Consider the following 25,722-nt stretch of genomic DNA (forward strand, 5'->3'; position numbering starts at 1 on the left):
GGCCAGAAATTGCAACTGATACTGCCACTTGACTTTTGAAACTTGTAGAAACAAAAAAAAAAAAAAAAATCCAAACAAGTAATCAAGACGCCTGCTGTTGTTCATTTATAATAACAACTGAAAGAATGTACGCAACGTTGCTATGCTACCAACAGATGTGCACGTTTAAAAAAACAAACGAATCATTATGTCTTCAACAAGCCATTTTTCACATCTTCTGTCTCTTTTGAGCCCACCTACACGTTTAACTCATCGGGTGGTTGTTTACCATTGACTTTATATCTGTTAGTATGTCGAAAGATGAAGGTGATAAACTAAGTCATTTAATGCCTGTGATATTAAAATTCACAGTAATTAAACATTCACACACAAAAGTCGTTAATAGCTTCCAGAGAATGAATTACGTTTCTTCGGAACCATAATTAATTGATATCTACCCTTGACCATAACGCCCCTTCTGGTCATGGGAAATGTATAATATTTGAATTTATTCTATTCTGTGAATGTAACAGAAGTCTCATGGTAGGTGTGAAGCCCGTGAATGATTACAGATTTTAATATCACCCGGTGAACATGCACACAAGTCAGGTTCTCTGACCTTACCAGCGCTTGTTGGCACAGTAGAAGCCAGAATCATGCAGCGAGCCCCCGGAAAATGTAGTTGCTATACGTCAGGGGCACGTAACGTACAACAACCAACAGACGACATGATCTCCTTGCTGAAAATAAAAAGAAATAGATTCTACGCGTTACAATTAATTTCCCATGTACGTTGTATTCATTCTTATCTGAGTCAACTAGATTAATGAACTTAACTCATATAGGGTTATTTTTATTTTGGTATTGAAAGTATGGTTTGTGTTTATTGTCTTTTCGAGTCACAACACAATTTATCAACTGACTTTTTTTTTGTAAGACAGAAATAGTGCCAGGTTAACTCGTGTGTTAACTTGCTTAACTCAGAAGAAAATTTGTCAATTGAAGTATGAACAGAGTTCAGTCTGCTCGTCTCTGTTCCCCCTCCGTGTGTTCCAAAACTGTCTCATGACGATTAGCTATAACATAACATCGAGATCTGTGCGTACATATCTTTGTAGAACAAGCTTTAGACCATGGAGGCAACAGAGTTTAAATCGTAGGCCAATAACACCATAACAATCACAGCAAAAAAGTACATAGCAGTAGCGCTTTGGCGAGCTAGCAACGCCACGCTTTTGACAGAGCAGCGCGGTAAGGGGATGAAATTCTTCCGTGGTGTTTAATCATGCAATTTGATGATGGTTACTGTAGGATCTTTCAAAGAAAAATGTCGCAGCAATGGAAGTCGAGCATTCGACAAGAAGGACCGAAAAACGAAGTAATAACTGAAGAAATTAGGAACTGCACTTCGTACACTTATTCTGGAATTAGACCTTTGTCATTAGGGAATAGATCCAGTGACGTCACAGTTGTGTGGAGTCCATTGCCATTGCATAATGTTTGGGTAGTTAATAAAGTCATCAGAGAAGATTCCTCCACCCCAGGTAACCAAAATAAATTTCATCAGCAGTAAAATCGAAATGTCATCGAATTTATTTTTTCTGAGAACTTACCTCAGATGGGATCCAGTTATGGGATCTTGTAAAGAGGATAATGACCTTTCGCGCTCCATAGTAGACATTTGTTTCTCAAAATTATTATACTTATTGTGAAGATTTATCTGTACATTTGAAATGTTTTTCAATCTCATGAACCACATTCCCTAACGAGACATATTTAGTCTAAGGTATTTTATGTGTATTTACATTATAGGTACATGTTATTAACGAAATAATGTGGAACTATAAACTTTCGTAATTTGTAAACTCAAATTTTTGTTATCTCCGCACTACTCTGAAACATGTTAGAGGGATTTCATCTGTCTTTTACAAATGCCTAAGTAAAAACGAGATTCGTTTCGCTTTTATGCTGTTGAAAGTTCATAATTCTTTGAAATATAACAAGACTCATAACGTCTTTAATCACGTTTATGTATTAAGAGGGATAATATAATTTTGTGATTCACCATCTTCTAGGCTAGAAGCATGTTGAAATGACATGCATTTCATTGAAAGTCATTTTGTTTAAGCATAGGATTTTACTTTAGAGCATATAGTTTTATAGGGCATATCAGTTTTGGGGAAGAATTATCTTACAGTTTCAAGTTTATGTTTAAACTTGAAGATCATAAAGATCTGTGAAGTGACCAGGGAACTGAAATGAAATTACAGCCAAGGCAGTCTACAGCTGTAGAAGACGAATTATGCTACGTGCTAATACAGACATATGGACTCTAGGCCATTCAAGCTGTCATACGTACTCAAAATTTTATATCAAAGTTCTTCATTCATATCATACGTTCTTCTAATTTAGTCTGTCATATTTTACGTCTTCACGTCACTTATTATCTCAACGGTAAAATTTTTGCACTAAAAACTTTGTCCTCGAAAGCCCTTAATTGCCTATTTTTAAAATTAAACAGCATGAAACTAAACTTCTAATTTCTATGGTCTTTTCATCAGCTCTGATTTCAAAAATCGTTTCTCAAAACGAGTATTTAAATAGGGACTTATGTCCACTTATAATACAGAATGTCCCAAAAAGACGTATGCACACAAGGTTAATATTCCGTATTATATTGTGTATATATATTTTTGAGACACTCTGTATGCTTCTACGTGCGATTATTTTGTAAGGACACATGTACTGTTCATCCTGTTAAATGAAAGAATTAACTAGAAACAGAGGAGAACGAAGGGAATGGAAGAGGATGAAGGAAAATTAACAGGCTTACTTAAAATTCTTGGCTCAAATTCTTCATTTTCCACCCGGGGAGCGCAAAGGAAAGACTCAATTAGCGCGCATCCTGTCTCCTGCGGGTGTGACAAGGATATTATCAGGATCGCACTGACTGCAAACATTTCTTGCACATCGTCCTACTTGCTGTTAAGTGATTTCACCCAAGGCAGATTGTCTTAATTGCAGTTGCATCGTTGGTCTTAATTATGTAGGCAGTCACCGAGAGGTAGTTTCTTCTGGGTTGTTGCGTCGTCGTGTAGTCTGGTAGACGTTTACAGACGTTTCAGATGTGCCTGCTGCCTCCATAAACAGCCGTCTTGATACTCGCCGTCGTGAGAGTCTTACAAATTCACAAGAAACTGAAGAAATTACACCAATAGTGAGACTTGCAGGCAATTTTATTAATTATTCGTTTGCTGCTCAATTTCGATCTATAGAATCCGATTACGGTATTTTAAATTATTCACGACCCATCACCATGCAGAGTCCCACATGCATAGCTCCATTGGTTTATCCTTGTCATACCAAAAGCTGAACATAGATTACCAGGATGTTAAGTGGCACTAGTGATGTTAATACCACATAAAATCTCATGCCGTCATGTTGATATTATTAATGACAGGGGATTAAAAATTATAGTAGGAAGGTAGTCTCTAGGGGCATTTTGTTTATATCAAGTTTTGTGAAAATCAGTTAATGGGGAGACGGAAGCAGATAACAGGCTATCACGCTGATACATGGTCAAGATGATCCGATAAAGAAACACTTACATTTAAATAGAGGAGGGTAAAATGGACGAACATGTAACAAATATGGGGAAGGTAAGAAATACGGACTACAGTTTAGTTGGAGAACATGAAGGAAAGAGGTCGCTTGCTAGATCTAGGCTTTGATGGGAGGATACTGTTTAAAAGGCTGTTAAATGAATGAAGATTTCTGTCCTCTAGGTTGTTGCGCTGTGTAGTCTGGTCGATGTTAACCAACGTTTCAGAGGTCATACTGCCTCCGTCATCAGGGCGGTGAGTATGAAGATTTCTGTCCTCTGGGTTGTTGTGCTGTGTAGTCTGGTCGATGTTTACCAACGTTTCAGAGGTCATACTGCCTCCGTCATCAGGGCGATGAGTATGAAGATTTCTGTCTTCTGGGTTGTTGCGCTGTGTAGTCTGGTCGATGTTAACCAACGTTTCAGAGCTCAAACTGCCTCCGTCATCAGGGCGATGAAGATTTCTGTCTTCTGGGTTGTTGCGCTGTGTAGTATGGTCGATTTTTACCAACGTTGCAGAGGTCATACTGCCTCTATCATCAGGGCGATGAATTCATGAATGTATTAATCAGGACAATGATTATCAGCTTCTCAAGAAGGGCCGTGTAGTATGGAGTTAGTTAACGGCCAGTTTGTTAGATGCATGGAGACACTCATACGTTTGCATGTATATTGTGAGTCGGTAAATAAAGTGATGATTAGCAAATATGTGTTAGATGTGAACAGAGAATGATGTTAACCGATTTTGGTAACGCCTGTTTTACATTTGTGCCTCACGGAATACCATGAACGTACATGAATCGTGAATTATCTGTCAATTTGAAAACAGAAGATTTAAGCGTAAAAGCCGTTATTTTTCTGGGAACTTCTAGGAGAATTCTTTGTACACATGCATGTGTATTTATGAGTAAATCAACGCCATATTAGTCTACGTACATCATTAGCAACTTACATTAGCTCCTTTCGCTATCTCTGTATGGGATTTGTTTCGGTGCGGGAGGGTAAAGGGTGGGGAACGGCGTTGGATGTGTAGCCCCTAGCGTGTGCCCTTCCTCGCCCCCTCATCCCTCCACGTCTCTTGCGGCGTGCCTCAAGACGGCCCTGGTTACGCGTGACATTAGTTGATCTCTGCAAGTCCCAACAATCCATCTCAATTTGCCATCTAGTTGAAAGGCACATACTACAAGATCAACGGCATAAGATATCTTTCGCCATATACAGAGAAAATAACTTGAGGGGTATCACTGAACGAAAGAGGGCAACCGTAGAGAAACCTTGAAAGGACAGAGGAAGACGAAGAGGAGGGAGTAAATGTAGGAAAGAAAAATGTGACGCCATTAATCTGCATTACTATACATGCACGCTGTTCGCTCGCTCACTGGCTCGGTTTTTGGAACAATAATATATACGAAATAGCTTGTGAGAGATAAGTTCGCCCTTCAGCTATTCGTCAAGTTGGCCTTTTACATCATTAATACTGATGCATGGACTGTTCTCTTGGGGCGTGACACTACGAATATGTTCGTCCTCTTTCTGTCTGAAGCTTAAAAGGGTAAAGGCTTACAAACAGGGTAGTGACAGGACACACCTCAGGGTGATCGCTGAATTTAAATTAATGATTCCGAGCCTAAGAAACATGCTCTTAAAATCATAGCCAATGTCCGTCACGCTTGACGAGCGTTCGTTCGTGAGTTTGTTAATTAAACACGCAAATACTGAAATTAAAAGAACATATTTTATTTACAAAATAACCGTTTAACGGTCGTGTAACATATCTCATGAGTTTATATAATTACGTTTTAGTATGTTCTGAAGCGTCGTGCTTGATTTGTGTCTTGAGACTGTAAGAATCGGAGGAACTTTCCTTTGAGAATGTTTGCTTCGCGCTGGGCAGCTTTGAATAGAAAACTCCCTGTGCGATGTTCGTTTGGTGGAATAGCGCTTTCAGTTGATCGTGATCTAAATTCATCCATGAACCAATGTGTGTGGGTACTGGAAGGTCAACAAGTTGTTTCAATATATCGAGTTCAGAGAACCACATTAGCGAGACACTTTGGCGATTAAAACGAAGAACTATAATTTACCGGGTGCCTTATACGCAAAGCTTTGTGTCCCAATTGGACCATAAATTTAGAACGCTTAAAAACAAGATTTGGGACGAGTATTAGGGCTAAGAGTGGTGAATTACTTGTAAATCATGGAGACAATTGCGTACTGGAGAAGCTTACATTGGGCTGGTTTAAGAATTGGGCGTAGGCTTATAAGACATAATACAGAGCAGAATAAATTGTATTCACACTTTTAAAAATGTTTTCTATTAAAATAAGCTGTGCACGATAATTTAAAGTTTTTAACGCGCGATCTTTGTCACTTGTATGAGCAGCCGCTAGGTGCGCTTCAATCACATTAAAGATCAAATGAATAAATCTGAGCACGTATTGTGGTTTCACGAAGCCAAATCAAGATATTGTCTGCATCCCAAAGTTTTAAGACTCTTGATAGATCTAGATATTTGGAGCTGTAATATTAGAAAGATTTGAGATAAATGCAGTAGAATTTAAAGTCTGGATTGGATAATACTGGCCGAAGCTACGATAAAATAAATATATTTTGAAAATAGAGTAATTAATTAACCTTTGAATTTATTAAAGATATGTAATTTATTTACCAGCTGTCATCTACATAAGGTGGACATTATAGCATTGGTAGTTTAGCTTCATTTGTGAGGCAACGAAGCTGCGACGAATTTTACGAACCACAGTGACGAGGCAGTGAGTCAATGGTTGCTCTCGGAGATGCGTTACCAAACTAATGTAGGCCTACTTACTTGCGCAAGTTCACGTTCGATAGTATAGGCCTATCACTGCTAAGCTGTTGTCTCAACAGTCACTTTTGAACCTGTATCACATCATGACCGTGTTCTCTTCGCTACAGACGCTCTCGGGACCGATCCGGGATCATCGTGGCGCTCAGAGACGCCCGAAGACCAGACGTCTCCCTCCCCTAGTTCCTGTGCTACCCCCAACTCCGCCACGGACGTGCCCGACACCGAATTAACCTTCACCGTTGGGGTGACTGAAGGGACGCCGTATGCCTGCCAGTTCTGCGACAAGGCGTTCCCAAGACTCAGTTACCTCAAGAAACATGAACAGGTAAGGAGCAGATTGTGGTGAGTCGGTCCGATTAACAGAAGGGGTCTTCATGTCTACAAGGACGATAAGGGACGTTCTTTTACAGACGAAAATCTACATGGGCTTCCATAACTTAGTTCGATAGCTATTTGTACGTTCTGAACACAGCTATTCAGACCTAATAATGATAATATTAATAAAATTCAGTGGATATGTTATTATAATAAAACAATTTATTCAGTAATAAAAATATATATACGTAAATATATGTCGTATATAAATAATTAAGAATCTAAGCTGTTTATAACATAAAGTACTATAATTTTTTAACGTAAAGTAACACAATATTATATCATATAGTAAAATTTTCAGTCCAAAATAAGATATAATCCATTAAGGCCTTTTCTGTTTAATTGTTTACGTATACATTTATAGTAAAAAAGTGACAATGGAAATATTTAATAGTATCAGAAATTATGACTGATCGTGGGACAATTCATCATAGGCTCTTTATTACATACTTTAGGATATTATTTTGATGTTGTCATAGCAACATTAAATAAACAGAGAAGCATGTAAGTGGCATGGCATAATACTAATCGTCGATCTGTTCTCTTCCCTTTTAACTTGCCTGTTTGCCAACGAATAAATTCGCGAGGACAGGAATAAAATGTCTTAATGTCCAACGTTGCTTAACTGTTTGTTATTATGTGTTGGAAATTAAAATGTCCAGGCTTTTGTTTTAGAAATGAAAGGTAGAAGTAACGGAGTTTGGATCATATTTTCACTTTAAACTGAGGAAACAAAGAAATGAAGGTTTTCCACGAAGTAAAAATTAATTACGTCTAAACACCGCTAGATCTGTAGTCGATATAAAAAGCAAACACCGTTAGTACAACTGTTCAGGAGTATTAATGATGACTTCCTAATAAATTTCTGTTGCAGGCGAACTTTGAGTTCATGTAGGTATGCCAAGCTATTCCTTGGAAATCTCACTTATGAAAACACAGAATATTTCTAGAATTTAAAGTTCATCACATCGTACAGTAAAGTGCATATGTGCACGCGACAATAAAACAGCCTAGTCTGGGTCGAACGAGAACATGTATTTACACATGTCAAATCAAATTAATGAAACTACCGTTCATATTTCCCATTATTTTAACTGTTATTCTAGTATTTACAACCATTTGCTGCAATAGTAGAGTGAAAAGCTATTACATTACTCTGTTTTTGCGTGTTTCTATATGTATATGACTGTTTGTTTGTTTGTTTGTTTGTTCGTTCGTATTGGCGTGCAATACTCTGTGCTATGTTTCAACCTATTAGTAAAAGACTGAACCATATTTATTGCTGGTGAGTGCAAAGTGTTCAGTGATTGTTTTAAATGTATGACGATTCTCGTGCTGATATGGCAAATTCGGCTGTTAGATATTGCCCATTGTTTCAAACTAGGGAACATATTTATTCGTATTAGAGGAAAAACGTTTTGGAAAGTTTATCAACAAATAAGACTTATACCTCAACTTGTATATATAACTCCTGTAGCAGAATGATATACAACAATTGCTAAATAGAATTGAGATAAGACAGCATTTAGATTAAAGTAAAAGTTATCCATCGTCGATAATTTCCGAAATGACTTTGGAAATAAGAAAAGGTTTTTAAATTATTGGTAGAGGAACGGAAGATCTCAGAGAATACCAGGAACATATTAAGTCTACGTCGTATCATCGTGCCTCAGTCCCAGGACTGAGAAAATTGGCTCATCGCAAAAAGCTTTGTTTCTGTTTTGAGGCATCCGTTCGAGTCTACGGCTCGTAAATTTACTTTCCTTGACGCGGTATTAGGTTGTTATATACCTCGGTTTCTGCACTGTATGTACATGTGGGAGTTGAGGTATAGCTGCATTCTTTATCTCGACACTAGAAAAATATGTTTTCAGCTTCATGCTCCGGCTGATTTATTCCCGGTGAATGAGCCCCCAGTACCCATTAGGAGGCTGGGCGGGACCCAGAGCCGGTCTGTACGTTGTAGCGAAGAGACAATTTCTGCCTTTTCGGGAATCGAACCCCAGTCGTTCGTCAGTAGCCGACCGCTTCCTCCCCAATACTTTTCACCTAATCATACATAATCACCCTTTAATAATATTTTACGCAGAACAACGAAGTTAACTTAGCATCGTAGTAACTTATAAATTAACTGACTATTGAATTTATCTGTCTACTTGTGTGTTAACAGCGCAAAATATGTTCTGAGATCAACGATATGAGACTGGGAAAAAACCCGTAAGTATTCTGAATATTTCTCTTCAGACTTATGAGACATTACAAAGATAAAAAACAATGTTATTTCAAAGTAACACCTACGACATTCTGTTTACACCTGTGGTCGTTTAATGTGTCATTTTTAACTGTTTAGCATATAGGCATTAGGGTCAGGAGATAGCAAAATTAGTTTCAGTCTAAATTAATTTCCATAATTCCATTAATTATTGGTTTAGTAATAATTTCCGTGTTTCTTTTAAATTTTATATTGCACAGGCTAGTGAAACTGAAGCACACGAACTTAAAACAGCACGCACTGGATAATGGGGTTGAAATATGGTACACAGACAAACATAAACAGTTTGATTTGATTTCATTTGTTTCGCCGCTGGTTAATGACTGCGGAGGTAGGTGACAAGGTGGAGATAAATTATGAATTACCGCGGGTTATTGTGTGAGTGGTCACAGCATTCGCTAAAATTACAGAAGAATTATACAGGGAATATATCAACAGACCTCCATTTCATTCCGGACGTAAAATATCATATGAAATGCTAGTTTTAATCACTTGTTTGTTTTTAATGTCGCATTAATTTGCTTTGAACATAATAAATGACATCCATGTATAAATCTGTTATTACTAAGCTAATTAACTTTTGTCCTTGTAGGGCTTATTGCATCTTTGGTTTAACATATATTTCTGTAGGAAAGAAAAAAGTCTGATAATGTAGATAAAACTTGGTTGCAGTAACTTTAAAACATCTCTAAGTCGAGATTAGTTTGCGGATAGCGTCTCAATAATGATGACATTTTAAATCTGATCTATTTTCATAAGATATTTTATTGTTACCTTCGAACGAGGTACTTAAGTCCTCACGGTTGCCCAAATGTAATTAATAGATTAAGAGTGTGAAAATACATTTTTTCCAAGTCTACGTTTTACTTCTGTGACCCAAAGGGGTTTAATTTTTAAAAAGTTGCTTCACGACTAATGAACGCAAATAATTAGTTACGAATATTTATTTGTTTGTCGTTTAATGTTAATTAATTTGCCTTCGTATTTCTTATTGTGTTGCGAGTAGATAAGATATAATATCTTGCAGGAGGGGTAAGACGCGTCGTGGCTTATTTAAATAAATGTCTCATTACTGAGATGAAATTACCGACATGTTCAGTTTCTGTTGAGCTTGCCGATCTGTAGAATGCGAGATTTATGCAGATCTAAATTCTTACGATTTTTCGTTAAGCTTAGTTAACATTTGTTAACTAAATTACAATAATCCATTAAATTCTTTACATATATCTAAAACATTTTTTTTCATCTATGCTGAATGCCTTATAAAACTCAAGAGACTATAATTTCCGTAGAAAAACATTTAAAGTCATGGATTTAATGTAAACTTATAAGTGATGTTAAAATTTAATTACATTTTGAACATATTTTATTATTTTACAAAATACGATCAATTACTTTGCGGAAAGAAAGGGCCACATTTTTATTCAAAGTGTGGATAAGACTTTTATGTGCTGTATTTTGTATTAGTTTTTTAGATTATGTTGATTTGGAATGTGTTAGTATGGTGTTTAACCTGTTTATTTATTTACGCAAATTTTGTTTGGCACTTAAATAAACTGCAAGTCTTTCAAAGACGTAGGTCATTTTTAAGGGTTATTAACTGTGTCTGAATATTGAATATGTGGATGCACTTGTTTAATAGCTTGAAAAAGATTTGTTTGTAGTGCAAAAATTATTCTTCACTTCACACAGCAAAATGCATCTCACTTCTTCTTTGTTTAAAATACATACGTTTTGCCTTGTGTTAATGATTGTAGCAGCCGTATGTGATAGCATCGCTTTGAGAAGTTCTACGTATTCTGTTGATCAGCTACTGAGTTGTTTCACTTTAGCACTTAGTGACAGCTTCTTAGTACGAAGATTGTTGTCTGGTCTAGGCTAGACTATGAGTTGATCTCAGAGAAGAGACAAGTCTGATGACTTTATAGTTTACAAGAACTTATAGTTATTCTAGTCCAGGTTTTATACCAGCAGACAAACGGACATGTCTTCGAAAGGATACGCAGTTACGCAGGTTTACCAGACCCATCGGCGTATCAGGATTGCCCTCTTGTTAGTTTCAAGGTTATTGTTTTCATATGCAGCGTCTTAAAACATTATAATACTAGTCTTAAATGTGTGATGCTAATGCGACGTGATGTGCTAAAAACGTTGGTTACTAAATCTTATACGCCATTAATACACAATGTACTAGAGTAAGAGAGATTAATTATAACTGAAAGAATGAACAGTATTCTCGGGATCACCACATTATATGACGATGTCCTTCGTCTGTGTTTCGGAATCTGGATTTGTTTCCGTCCTCAGATTAAAAAAGGGAGAGGGGTACCTACTCAGTTTTATATCCCCGATTGACAGGACGGTTATGTGAGATTTCAGATTCTGACGACAGTGAATATGAAAATGGCTGTCTTCTGAGTTCTTGCATCATGTAGTCTCGTAGAAGTTTACCGACATTTTAGAGGCACTTGCTGCTGATCGCCCTGATTATTGATTTAGTATTAGGTTTTCAGGAAACTAGAAATTATATCGATCCTTGGGCGCCATAAAATGCAAGACGCACTCCAATTTAAAAAAAATTAAAATGTGAAAAAAAAAATTCATCCTAAAATCGAGGAAACACTGTGTTAATGCTAACAGTGCCCGCAGTGTCACTGAGAATAAATTCGACAGATGATTACATTTCTTATCAATCTTTATTTTCCGGAAGCGTTTTAATTTGCCTGATCATTTGACACGTATCGTTGGATATCATAGGAAAAATTATCGTTTACCGGAACTCGAAACAAGGAGAGATTTTGGTTTTCTGACTTTTGATCTGTAATATTCTCCCCGAAGTAAATAGCTTTGATCTTGGCTCCGTTCTTATATCCTGTTTAATTATCCTGCTAAATTAACTAAATTCTCACTGAACTGACATCAACCATATGTTTCCGTTACGTGACGCATTGGTTGGGACGTCTAACTGGTTTAAGTTCTGAAGAGATAAATGTGGTTTTAAAATAAAGAAGTAATCACTTATTTAAGAAAATTATAAAATGTAGGTTTCTAATTTGATGCAGGTAATTTCTGTTTGAATAGTCATCTCATTAAATTGAGGTGAGTCAAAAGTTATTCTGGGAAAAATTAAAATAACAGACGCACAATCTACCCATACTTTCTTCCGCCAGACAATGACGTAAAAACTTTTCTTGTTCCTGGTGTTCTACTAGCAATTGCACTTCCTTTAAATACGTTGCACATCACCCAGTCCTCTCCCATCCATGCATGCACAAAACAGCTTAATAACTTCGACAAGTATATTGAAGACTGTTGATACTGGTCGCTCTTGAAACATATCCTTTTCAGAAGGGACTCTTTGTCCAATTCTCCGCTGGGTCAAGAGGCTGAGTGCCTGAGTCAATCTGCAAGCTAGCATGATGGAAGGCAGCTTCATTGCCACTTGAGGAATGTGAACTGGGTGACCAGGAAATTTATAACCATTATGTGTGCTTTTTACTGATATTTTAATAAGCCTTCTTACTCGGGAGGTCAGATTCATATTCCAAGAGTAGTTGTCCCGCTACATAACTGTTTTGTCTTCTTTAATCGGTGGCCACAAGACAATGACAACAATTTTAGTTTCCTGTGTTAAACAACATTATATCAATTGCACAGATTCAATAGTATCGTATGAAAATGTTAGGAATTTATCTTTGCTGCATTGTGGATGTTGATCTTCATGGCTGTGACGCCCTGTGGGCTCGTAGGTAGACATCAGCATTTCTCAGAAGAAGATGCAGGAAGCACGTTTCTCCGAAACGTTTGTGTCTACCTTCAAGACCGCGCGGCGTTGCAGCCAAGAAGAACATCGACATCTTCACCGCCGTGAGAACCTAAAATCTTATATCTGCGGTACATTTTTTTACATTCTATCGAATGGGAGAATAGTTAAGAATAATGAATTAAAAGGATGCAGAAGGAAGAGGATGTGACGTACTCTGATGTGCTATACCAGCATTTCCCTGTAGGAACCAAGCAAATGACTGAGATAGGAATAGAGTCCTTCAAAATTCGAAGACCAACCGCTGAGAATGATGTTTGACTATCGAGTAAAAATGATAGGAAAAAGCATATGTTTTCAGATTTATGGTAATATTTCCTAAATTTACGTAAGTTACTGAGAAAACCAACATAGAATTAGTCATAGTAGGTAAAAACTAAGGTTATAATAGGGAATATTTAGAATACAAAAGATCAGTAGTGTTATTATATACAAAACCTTAATAACAATTTTCTTATTTTATAAATCGAAGCCGAATACCGCTGTCAACAAATCTCGCTTTTTTGCCATTGTTTTTAGCCAGTTCTGCTCACCGTTTGACTAAGATTCATCGTGATACTATCTCCATATTTCTCCGATCTTCCAAAATGACCCATGTCCACTACAAATGTGCGCCCACTTGTCTTCCAGCTCACCTACACCCCCAGATAATTGCAGTCTCCCACTTTTCGTCACTCTAAACTACTAGATAACCTGTAGAAATCACGAATTCTCTTAACAATAGACTGTCGTCAGATGTTCACTTAATTCACCTCATGCACAAATATTTTAAGCTGTTTTTCGTCGAACATTTGTAACTGGTGTCGTTCTACAAAAAAGGGGGACCACGTATCACAGCCAAACAAAGTAATTAAAACATTAGTTTTTGTGTCCTGTAGTTAAGAGTATATTTACCTTCAGTTGTTTTGAAAGGATGCGTAATAGTAACAATTTTTGAAGCGAATATTAAAGAACTTCTAGATCATTACTCCTCCAAATTTCATCATGAACCTAATTTTAATTTGACATTCAACAGTGATAATTGTAACAAATACTTTAATAAAAATGTAAATTCTACAACATGAAATATTTCACTGCTATACTGGAACTGAAGAATAAGATGATGATTACGGTGACGATAATTATGATGATGTTAATAAAATACATTCTAAAGAAGTTATTTTGTGTAACGACACTGTTATTTGTAATTATTATAAGTCTGTGAGCCGATGTGGCCCCCCTCCCCAGTCGAGGTCGTCACAGCAATACTGCAGTGACTAGACGATTTCAGGAGTCTGACACAACTCAAATTCCTCACAAGCCTTGCATGTTTGTAAAATGTTTGACGTCGTATCTGCATCTCGACATGAAGAGTAACGTTATACCAAAGGCACAAACACTTAACTTTGTGGTCAGTATGGATGTGTATACAAACATTTGAACTTGTAGGCAGGAACGTTATACACGCTTTGTGTAGGTTAGATCTTATTTTCTAAAATTTTTTCAGACTTTTCTTGACTCCAGTTTTTGGATTTGAAATTCCGGGGGACTTTTGCATTTGTCTGTCTGGTTAGTTCCTAACAAAATTAAGCATTTGGATATTTTTGTCAGATAAACTGTTCTTCACGTAAGAGCTTGACAAACTGTAAACCGATGGAAAAGGTTTAGCACAAAATTTTTGAGACTGTATTTTCTCTTTGTCCCGCGCCGTAGCCGCGCGGTCTGAGGCATCATGCTTCGGACCAGCGATACGGAATGCGCGCTGGTTCGAGTCTCGGGGAAAGAAGTTTCTCATGAGATTTTCGACCAGTGTATGGGACCGGTGCCAACCCAGCATCGTGAGGAAATTGGGGAGCTACAATGAGTAGCGTAATCCGGTCAGGAAAGCTAGCAATGGCTGGGGGTTCGTCGTGCTGACCACACGCCACCCTATATCTGGTTGGATGATCGTTCACCTCTGCTTAGGCATGTGAACGTGAGGCCAGCAGCCAGCTAGTCGGCGTTGGCTCTCTGGAGCTGTTACGCCACGGATTATTATTATTAGTATTTTCTCTATATAGTGTCGAAAAAGTTACTTTTCACTTCTATTATTTACTTCTACAAACTTATGTTAGAGACGTCTTGACTTTAGGTGTACTGCACATGTAAACAGATTTAAACTTTTGTGAAATGTGACTTTTTGTTCACCCGGTACTGTTTTCTCTCCGAATGCTTTGCCGTCCGCAATTCTCTTGTGTACTTTGAGGTGAAGGAAGCTTAACATGTGAAGTGGCTCTTAAAGACTGGCGGATAATTTGCAAATACACACAGGGACCTGTCTCGAAACCGACTGTTTGATGCCTTGGTTCACGTGTGCATTAATGCTTATGCAATACAACAAAACTATTCTATTGAATAAAATGTATTATATATATTTCTAAATAATTCAGAGTAAGTAATATTTGGATATCAATGATTAAACCGCTTTATTATTCAAACAGATATTTAAATATGACAAAATTCCATGAGGCTGCATATTTTTCGAACTTCGTTAGTGGGTCCATATTATTTTCATTCACATTTATTTGCTCTAATCTTACAATAAAATAATATTGACATTCTTGAAATGAAAAAGTATTCCTCGGTGTGTGACAAGAAACCGCAGACAATTTCTGTGGGTTGTGTTATGTCACAGTATTACAGAAGTCGACCGTGAAACTGATGATGGGCATCATTCCTTGCTGTAGTATCCTATAGTAGTAGTCGTCAAATTTTATTCATCAAGGCCACAGCAAAATAGTACAACGTTCCAACACGAGCAGCGGAGCCCAGGCTCGTGAAGACAGCCCGGAACTCGCAGCGCAGTAAGGATGGCCTTGAAGCATGTGATTGGGTGACGGGTGTACAAACATACATAATTTCTCATTAATTTCATGAACATCTTAGTCAAAATTTGAATGAGCCCTATTGGTTGGACATGATAGTCTACCTATGACGTCAGTTATTGGCGAGGCATGTGTAGGGTAAAAGAAAACTGCATACAATTTTATCCCACGAGGAAATAGACCGCTTGGGAGACCTAGGCGGTGATGGAAGGGTATTAAACTTTGAGAAATTGGGTGTGATATGAAGTAGATTAATCAGGCTCGAGATTAGGTGCAATGATGCTCTTTTTTATCGCAAAATTACCCTGTGCCATGGAGTTAGTGACAGTCAGTGTATGAATTTTGAATTAATTCTTTCGTGGTATACTGTGCGTATTCATACCGAAAACAATTTGGGCGAACCCTGGACAACACAAATAATGTTTATGTGATTTTTGTTCTATCAAAGTAATTATGCTTATCAAATATTTTCCTCGACGTCAGTAAACTACGCAGAACTTCAGCTTTACAGCAGCGCGTTCATGGAAGAAGACCAAATATTTGGTCATAGCCATGATCTGTGGATAATAAATATGTAAATTCCCATACGACACTTTCAATAAAGAGATTTTTGCCAGAAACAAATATCAGTTTTAAAATAAAGATCTTATTCGCCTGATTTGGTCCCGTGTGGCATTTACATGTTGTCAAAATCTCATCCAAATGATATTTATTAGAATAAGACATTCATGGCAATTTGTCGACGTTTGGATAGTGATCTCCAGAAATGTATGTCATAGGCACTGTAATGAGTGTACGAAGCAGAAGACGAGTGCTTTCAAGGTAAATACACTCACTAGAAGTTAGTGATTTATGTGTGTATATTATAAGTCATTATAGAATTATTGTTCTTATTAGTTGTTAGTATACCGCAATCATAGTGCAGATGGCTTGCACTTTAACGCCACCTCCAAGGAGATAAAAGCGAAAGAATTTGAAACAATGAGCAGAAAACAGTTTTCGTGATTATGGAAATGTTAGTATGAATTGCGCAATTCTTTTCTCTAAAGTTCCATACCAGTTAATCTGTGCTTGTGGAGTGACTTTTTTTTAACAAACCCTAGACCCATTCGATGCGATAGAATTTAGAACACCAGAAATGTTAATTAAAATTTTCTTAAAAATTGTAAAGAATGGTATTTGTAATTGATACGTAATTACTGTGTGCTTATCCTAGAATCATAAAGGAGACTTACGTTAACAAATTTAACCTTCGAGTAAGTAGGTCTACTTAAAGAAACAACTGTAGAAGGAATTAATCACTTTTATTTAGTGACCATAACAGCCAGGAGCAGTCCTTGCCATCATTCTCTGTGAAAGTCTGCTAAATAGTTCATCAGACATTATTATGAATGTGCGTTTATGTCATACTTGATGTTTCTTCGCACACAAAGAAGTGTATTAAACGTTTTACTGTCGTCATAGAAAATGAGGACAGAAACAATATGTCTTTCCTGGTGACATGTCCTTTGTTCTGTGACGTTGCCTCGTCTCTTCGTATTCTCGTTCGCTACCAACATCGGCAAGCAAGCTCAAACCAGTCTGCGTATGTCTGTCAGCCAGTCTGTCCATCTCTTCTCGAAGTACACACTTGGATTTCCAATGAACTCGCTTGTCAGCACTCGTTCAGTGCCAGAAAGAAAATCCTGTTTTTATTGAAATTTTGTTTCAGCTCTTTTCACTTAGAAACTCAGGTAAACACACTCAAAGCCCAGAACTTGTATAAACGAAAGGTAAAGAATAAGAAGAGGAAGACCAAAGAGTCTCTGAAAGATAATTTTGAGGCTGGTATAAACTTTAAGTCTGAGACCGCCAGCCATTTTTGGGTTACGGACAACTACGAAAAGCTTTAATGAATGTACTGAAAGAATTAATGCTAACTGAACTGAAAACTGTCGCGAGATTAACAAATAATTTTACAGTTAAAGATAAACATTAAAAACTCCTTTTGAATGTTCTAAAATTCTGGCTGGCACAGAGTTGCTTAAGGACACACCTTTTGGCATGACAGCGGTGAGGTAATTCAGCGCACATACAAACATATATTCCAACCCAACAAATACCACAATTTACTGCAAATAAGGGACTTTTAGCATTTGTAACAAGCTTCAAATACGTCATTACACATGTTAAATTACGTCATGATATATGTCTGCTACCAATTTAATTCAATTACAGTCCATATTATCAAATAGTTTGTGAGATAGTGAAGTCTGTAGATGGAAAATTCAGTCTGAAATATGTCGCCATGAAATAAGAAAACGACTGTAATTAATAAATGCCAATATACATCAATTTATTCATTTTACATTTTGTTCTATGAAGGCGGAGAATTAATATTTTAATATTTCCACAACATGGCAATCCAGTGTTGTTTTGTACCAGAGACTGACATGAGGATAGAAGTGCTGTATATTAAATTCCTTTTTTTTTTACGTGTTTGTATATCGTTATCTCACGTTCGGAGTTACCTCATGAAGCTGCAACTCGCCTCTGTCCTAACTCTTGCTGCGTATAGGATCTCTTTCAGATATTTGCGCCGGGAAATCTGATCCAAGTAAGAACCTCGCGCTGGGAGAACGAAACACGTCGCTTGTTCTAACAGATGCACGGTAACTGCCGTTAAATACAGCCCTATATTCTAATAATTAGCTCACAGCTCTTTTAACTTGGAAACAGTTGCTGCCTTGATGAATACCTGTGAAATGTCTCCGATAAATGTGAGATTCGATGTTCTCACTACAATGAAATAATCTGTGTTGTTCTTCTAGGTTGTGAGATGCTGTACCGACGTTTCGGAGAACTTTACTGTCTCCAACTTCAAAATTGTCACCCCGAGTAAATCAGAAAAGAACTATTTGATGATGAAATCACCAACTTTTATATTAGCTTATGAGGAATGCAGTTCGTCTGTGAATGATAATGAAATGTAGATTTCTTTCTTAGGCCCGAAAGTAAATTCCCTTTTTTTATTATATTTTGCTATTACAATATCTCAAAATAGTCCAGACACCGAGCACTTTTGTACAGAGGCAATGTATTTGACATGTATTCAGGAAGTATCCAGTTCGAATCTTGGTCAAAGAATGACCGTTTCTGACAATTCTTCGTTAGTCTTTTGAACTTGACAACGCTCTGTCCTGTTTTATTTTAATCCACTGTATATTAATCATTCTCATGTCATTCGACGTTAAGAAATCTTTACAGCTCATACACCTTCATTTATGCGTACCTGTAAACTTACAAAAATAGGTAACGCTCATTTTCTTAGTAGCCTTCATTCCTAATTTTAGTTGTTGATCTGGATGAGAGGAGTATTTTCCCAAAGGTATAAGCTGTCAGAACTTAAAGCTGATACTTCGTGTTATAGGTGCCGATGTCTGAGCAATGCGATTATGGCCTCGACCATACACTGTGTGGCGTATGAAGAAAGATTGTTTTTTTAACGTCATAATTATCAAATTTCCGTAGGGCCTTCCAGCAATAGTGTAAAAGAATCAAGGAATATAACTAGCACCTGTAATGTAGACTGAAGCACTTTCAGTATTACCAACAATTTACAAGTTTCTCGGTGCAGACAAGAAATTTCTCTACATAATTTCGTGTAAGAGACATGTAGCACAGTGACTGTGATCTTTTTTCTCAAACGGTTTCTGTTTTTTATTTGTACAGCATAAGTTACTCCCGTGTATCGAAGAAGAAGAACGAATTTCATAATAGTTTATTTGATGGTAACTGGGGAGTAGGTTTTAAAATTCCATCTGCAGTCTCCACAATAAAACTGCACTTGCTTTAATGTACTTAAGGTAACATCTGCTAGGATTGCGATATGCTTTATCATATTTCACCATCCTTTTGTTCTTATTGCAAACTTAAGTTGGAAGAAAACCGTCCTACACACATCAAAGAGAACAGTAACTGTATTCTAAACTTTTAAAGCCCTGTGGTAACTGAACGTCCCACTTGCTTCGTCAATCAGTAAATCTTCATTTTGTATTTATGGGTTTCGTGTGAGTTTCACTGTAAACAGAGATTATTTCCTGTAACAGAATTAACCAGTTGATCTTTGTAATGGTGAAGTGTTATGTTTTTTGGGGCGTACGGACTAAATTTTTAAATATTATTTAGACGAGCTTCGACTTAAAAGAATTAATCATTCATTACAAGGCTATATTATGCCATTCATATTTAGAATAAAGTGTTTCGACTTTCAATATGACATCGGTTTTCTTTCTACTTGTCTATGATATTGAGCCTTCTTGTTTGAATTAATCTGCTCACAACAACATTTGAGATATCGAACCTCGCAGGTCGCACTTATTGTCTAGTACGCTGGGAAAAAAAATACGATAACTTCCTCTAGAGTGATTTTAAGTTTTCACGTCGGTGGAAATGACGATGATGTTCATCTGGGTTGTGACGCAAAGTGGACTCGTAGGTAGATATATACCAACGTTTCGAAGAAACTTGTTACCTGGAAGATGGAGGCTGCATGTTTCTAAAAAACGTTGATATCATCTACGAGTCTGCACGGCATCACAATCCAGACCAACATCATAGTCATTATGACAATGAAATGTAAAAATCTAATTATTGTCGTATAACTAATCTAATAGAACAGATGATTTTACGAATCTACTGCGGGGCATGTGGGAAGTTTGTGAGGCTGGGATGCTGGGTATGATTGTAATAGACTTAGCGTTCGTTTAATGCTTATTCAAGATTCATAATCCCTTCTTGCTGTGAAGTGCTTTCATAACACGAGTCACGTACAAGTTGTTCGCCGTGAAAACTCGGCCCCAGAATTATCTTCCTCAACAAGTTGAAATTTGAGGAAGCTCGCTACACGCTGAATAAGTTGCATCATTTCCGTACGGTCCACGTGCTTTGTGACAACACGGTTATGGATGTTGCACTTTCTGACACAAAAATACAGCGACGCCGGTTAACTGGTCATAGCCCTTGAGGTCAGTCACCCACCAAGTTACAAACTCGTCTTAAATTAGCAGGACGTATTTCTGTTAGAATTTCTTTAAGCCTGGATCTTTTATAGGCCGTCCTTGAACTTAAATCGACGGTGATCTGTTTTCTAGATATTTCGCTGTTCTTAAATAACAATCTTCCACAAACATTTTTACAAGGTATTCCTTGAACACAAACATGCTTTCTTACCGGCCAATGCGTCTGGTCAGTAACAGTACGGTTAACTATTGCGCTCTAGCGTGAGCGCATCACCTCATGCGCCCGTCCATGTCTGTCGGGATTTCCCTTGGAACTCCTGCATGACTGAGGTCATTGTTGGAACTCTTTGTTACAATAAGAGAACATTGCTGCAAAGGCATGAGCCTATCTCCGTCAAATTTTTGTACCTATTGGTGCTTTTTCAGAGTCCTGTTGTGTGCTTTATGGTTTCACTTGTTTCTTTAAATCATATACATTCATCTTCCTAGAAGTTTTCCTTTGTAATACGCTTTTTATAATGTTTGGTGTTTATTACCCTGTCTTATATGAGCATTATAAATCCAGTTTTACCTGACATCCGCTTGCTTTAACCATAAATTACACCGAGTTTTATCTAGTACATTATTATTATTATTATTATTATTATTATTGCTGTCGTTGCTGTTTTGAACTTGCTTTGATAATTGTCAACAATTCAAGGACCAAAGTTTAGAAGAACCCGAGACCGATCATGCTGATAAATTATGGTGATTCTGCTCGATCACGTCTAAATTATTTCACTGTTATTTTGTTTTTATACGTGATTATCTTCGGTGTTTAAAATGATCTAAATTCTATTACATAACACAGACTAGCATGGCAACAAACCTAAACGCTTCGCGTGCCTAATCAGTTAGTAATGTAAAACTGTATTGAGAATTTGACAAGGTTAAATGTGTTTTTGCTAAATCTGTGTTTCATTCGTGGGATGATTTGAATCTCCTGAACCGCCATTTCAGTTTCACGAGTTTAATTTTGCTCGCGCATTACTCGCAGCAATTGTTTCTTCTCAATCGCCTGCCGTTCTACTTGCAGTGAAATTAAAATTGTTACGGTTTCTAATTAAATTTATTGAACATTTGGTGGAATCTTTGGTTGTGGATCGGATCTATCACATCTGTACTTTCACAGAAGAGAACATCACAGATTGAAGTTGTTTCATATACGTGCACCAAGCTGGATAGGAAACAGGTGTGCCAGGGATTGGTCATCCCAAGACAATGCGTATCGTGCAGTCACATCCATTGTTCCTCAAGAGATAATTTAACAATTTCACGCTGAATTTTATTGTAGACAGTTTTGCTGAAGAAATTTTGGTAATTATAGGCTGTATTCTTCTCTTGCAGTGAAGTCGTACTAAAAATTGTTGGATTACTGTCAAGTAAGTGAGAATAATTATTTTCTTTCAAAAAATAGGACGAAAGAAAATTTCGTGTTTCCTCAAATAATTTAATTTTCTGTTACATAAACTGCTATGTTTTCAATATTAAAGTCACACATAACAAGGTTCGTAATCCTTCAAAGGATACCTAGAATATATTTAACAGTATTTTTATTTTAATCTGATATTTTTACGAAAGTTTCAGTGGACGTAAAGTAACTAATGTTATGAATGATTCTTTGTGTGTTATTAAGTTTGAATATAGAGCAAGGGACAATGAAATATGCATCTTCGAAATAACAATGATTTAAGTTAGGGCGTATATATTAATATTTTAACAATTCATAAGAAAAAATTCGTTGCTAGAGATTTGGTTTTATTGTCTGTTTTATTGTTATATAATAGTGTAATTTAAAACAGATGAACTTCAGCAGGTCTCTGAAGCAGTATTTATAACACGGCTTTGCTGTCCATCCGTCCAGACTCTAAAACTGTCGTAAAATTTTTATTACGTTACGCAGGTGTCAGGAACATACTTTACTGAAAATGGGACAAGTTTATCCAAAAGCCGGTTTAGAGCAGACATGGGGCAGAAGGTATAACACAGTTCCAAAATCACCGACTTGCTACGTCACAGCTACCGCCTATGCTTTTATAGGCCAAGTTCTGCCTTTTTCAAGGACACATGACCTTGTATATTTTATTCATTTAGTGTAACAAGTTTTAAATTTCGCAGAGGATTGATTACTTTAAATTCCCGTGGACTTACATTATCACTAAACTAACCTCTTCAATTCATTTATCGAAGTGAAACCACATATCTTTAAAAAGTAGCCTATTGTAAAACCATTTAAAAAACAATCTTATGAATAACAGTATGGTGAAACTAAAATAATATTTAGGCGGAATCTGAAATAACTCTTTAGAACCTAAGTCAGCATCTGCAAAATCCAACGTACTTACTACAAGTTGCTTCGCCTGTGAGTTCTGTTCGTAATGCGCCTGTCAGGGGCAAAGTAACATGCCAAGATTTCTTAATCTTCTTTATTTAGTATCTCTCATACTAAGAAGACCCCATGTATAAAGTCTTCAGTCTGAACGTTTAAACCGGGCTACCATTGAATGGAAATACCCCTGCAGTTCTACATTATAGAATCGACTTAATTTATAAATTAAAAAGGGATAAGTCTAATAGATTATGGGACCTTTCAGGGTTCATCTTCCTGCCCTGTAGTTTACAATTCGTGAGTTGCTTAAGTCGGGTTTCGCATAGATAAAGAGAAACGGCATTAGCGCTGCGCACATCCATATCGCTTTCATTAATTAATTAAATGTTTTATTATAAACATAGTCCTACGTAACACGGAGCCCACTTACTAGCATAAAACACACTTTTGTTAAAAACTTCACTATTAAGACCTGCGACTCATTGCGTAATAATGTAATAATGTATACGTCCGAAGGTCTGCGATTTACTTCCGTAAACACCAAAGAGTGTACATGTGCGTGAAAGACTTTAACCTGTCGCACTGCAACCCTCGTGCTAAGAGTAGAAACGGCTGCTAGTTTATATGGACTGAAGTGAAGTTTCATACGTTTGAGTAACCATGTGACATTGCGCTGGACTCGATTAAATCCTTATGTAGCCATGGACTGATTCACATCCATAATAGTAAGTGAAATTGCTGTGACGTAAATAAGAGTTCAATGTAAGCTGGTAGAAGCAGTAGAAAGGTGTGCGTAGCATGTTCTGATGACGGTAACAAAGACTGCCTGCCTTACCACAGTGAACTCTGCAGTTCTCTGTTTCAGTAATTCATATATTGTACCCTTTTAAAATCATAATTCATTAAGAAGCCATTCTAACATTAGTATTACCAAAGGTATTGAAGTATAATGTCAGATGTGTTCGTGTTAAACAGTACGAAGCAACGTAGCACAGATAAACAAAGTCTTACTGCAGGATTTCGATTGTGGAACGTGAAACCCCAGCCTCAGACTCAACAGTGGGACAGTGCTCCCAACGTTTGACCCAAGATATGCAAGTTCCTCAATTACGCCACTGGACCACAAGAAATAACGCACGGACAGGAGGTCAACGGCCAACGGGACGTCTTTACCGTGAGCAGTGTCACCGGGTCGAAACCGACATGCCACAGGGGGCCATGACCACCGTCAGGAACACGCAATAAAGGACATTAGTCAGGTGGACTCGGCTAATTTCCTGCAAGGACAAAGCGAATGTTGTAACTTCAAACGCTCCTCGGATTCTCAAGCGTCGTTAAACGAATCCTGCTTACTTTTGAGAGGCACATTTTGCCATTACGCCCGTTTTACGATTTAATATATCTCGAAATATAACAGAATTTTAAGTTAAATAATTTGTGTCAAGAAACCTTGGACAGGAAATGACAACGAGCTCTAGTCCGTGACGTGAAATTGCGATGTGGAGAGAATGGTTTCTTTGCCCATATTCACAGCTAACTCACGGAGTATCTGAACTATCGTTGTTTTCAGTTGCTATAAATGTTGTAAGCGAAAAATTAAACAAGGTTTGGTCTATGTATTTATGGTCTATACAAGGACATTATATATATATATATATATATATATATATATATATATATATATATAGGTATAGTGGCAATTGTTGTATTCACATCCTTCATTGTTCTTTATTAGTTTATGTATTCTGTGTGGTTGTACTCATATTAATTCCAAAATAATCATATTTGACTACTTACAGTCCACAGTCCCTTGATTAATTGGCAGATTAAACGATACATCGCTAGGCTATTAAAGAAATGTAGTTTTCCAAGAAATGTAACTAGTTTATTAAGAAAGTAAAAATAAATATAGCATGTGAGATGTGAAGGTGGAATATATTTCAATGTGTTTTATTAGGAGTCCTAGGGTAGCTGTCAAATCTTGTGTTTAAAAATGTAAAATTCTGATGATTGCAAATGGGAACTTATAGAACTAGCCTATGTATGTATTAAGTTAAAAATTCCGTTACCCCGTAACTTTGATAAGCTGTAACTTTTTCGGAGACTGTACTTATTAGATATTAACGAAATTCTATTAATAAAGCCGCCATGTTAGTATTTGATGGAACTGTTAAATTTGTAATACAAGATGGATTTCGCGTTTATAGCAGCATTTATTTCCTGAAATCAATGGGAAACCAATATGTCTGAAAATATAAATTGTATTTTAGATATAAGACATTTATGAGTTGAAACTTTAAACTGTGAAGTACTTTTTCATCAAGTCTGTATATTTAATTAGTTCTATGCCTTATCGTAATACGGTCATACGTCTCTTAGATCTTATATAGAAAATCCTACGAGCAAAGTTAAAAAAACACGTAGATAAGTTCAAAGCCTGCCTAAACAGTAATATGAATGGGAGATGACTGAGCAGAAGGTGCTTGTTGCTTATTTTAAGACTTGATAACTCGCCTTTAGGTGCCAGGAAAATTATGAAGATCGAAAGGAACGGTATTAGGATTAGATTTTAGGAGTTTCCGAAATGCAAATCAGGCAGCCTACCGTACAGGCAACGCTGTCCAGATTGTTTAT

At 36.9% G+C, this 25,722-nt stretch overlaps 1 protein-coding gene across 3 annotated transcripts in view; it reads left to right on the plus strand.

The window, feature by feature from the left end:
* L (zinc finger protein Lobe) overlaps positions 1-25,722 on the plus strand; it is a 330,367-nt gene that overhangs the window by 273,096 nt on the left and 31,549 nt on the right. For all 3 annotated transcript variants that reach the window (XM_022082246.2, XM_022082245.2, XM_022082249.2), the window contains one exon: positions 6,515-6,732. In XM_022082246.2, the coding sequence (XP_021937938.1) occupies positions 6,515-6,732 (218 nt within the window). The remainder of the gene's footprint in view (positions 1-6,514; positions 6,733-25,722) is intronic.

This window comes from Zootermopsis nevadensis, unplaced genomic scaffold (genome assembly GCF_977971745.1).
Source record: "Zootermopsis nevadensis isolate Lab colony 2312 unplaced genomic scaffold, Znev_1.0 Znev_ptg000029l, whole genome shotgun sequence".
In the NCBI taxonomy this organism is placed as follows: Eukaryota; Metazoa; Arthropoda; class Insecta; order Blattodea; family Termopsidae; genus Zootermopsis; species Zootermopsis nevadensis.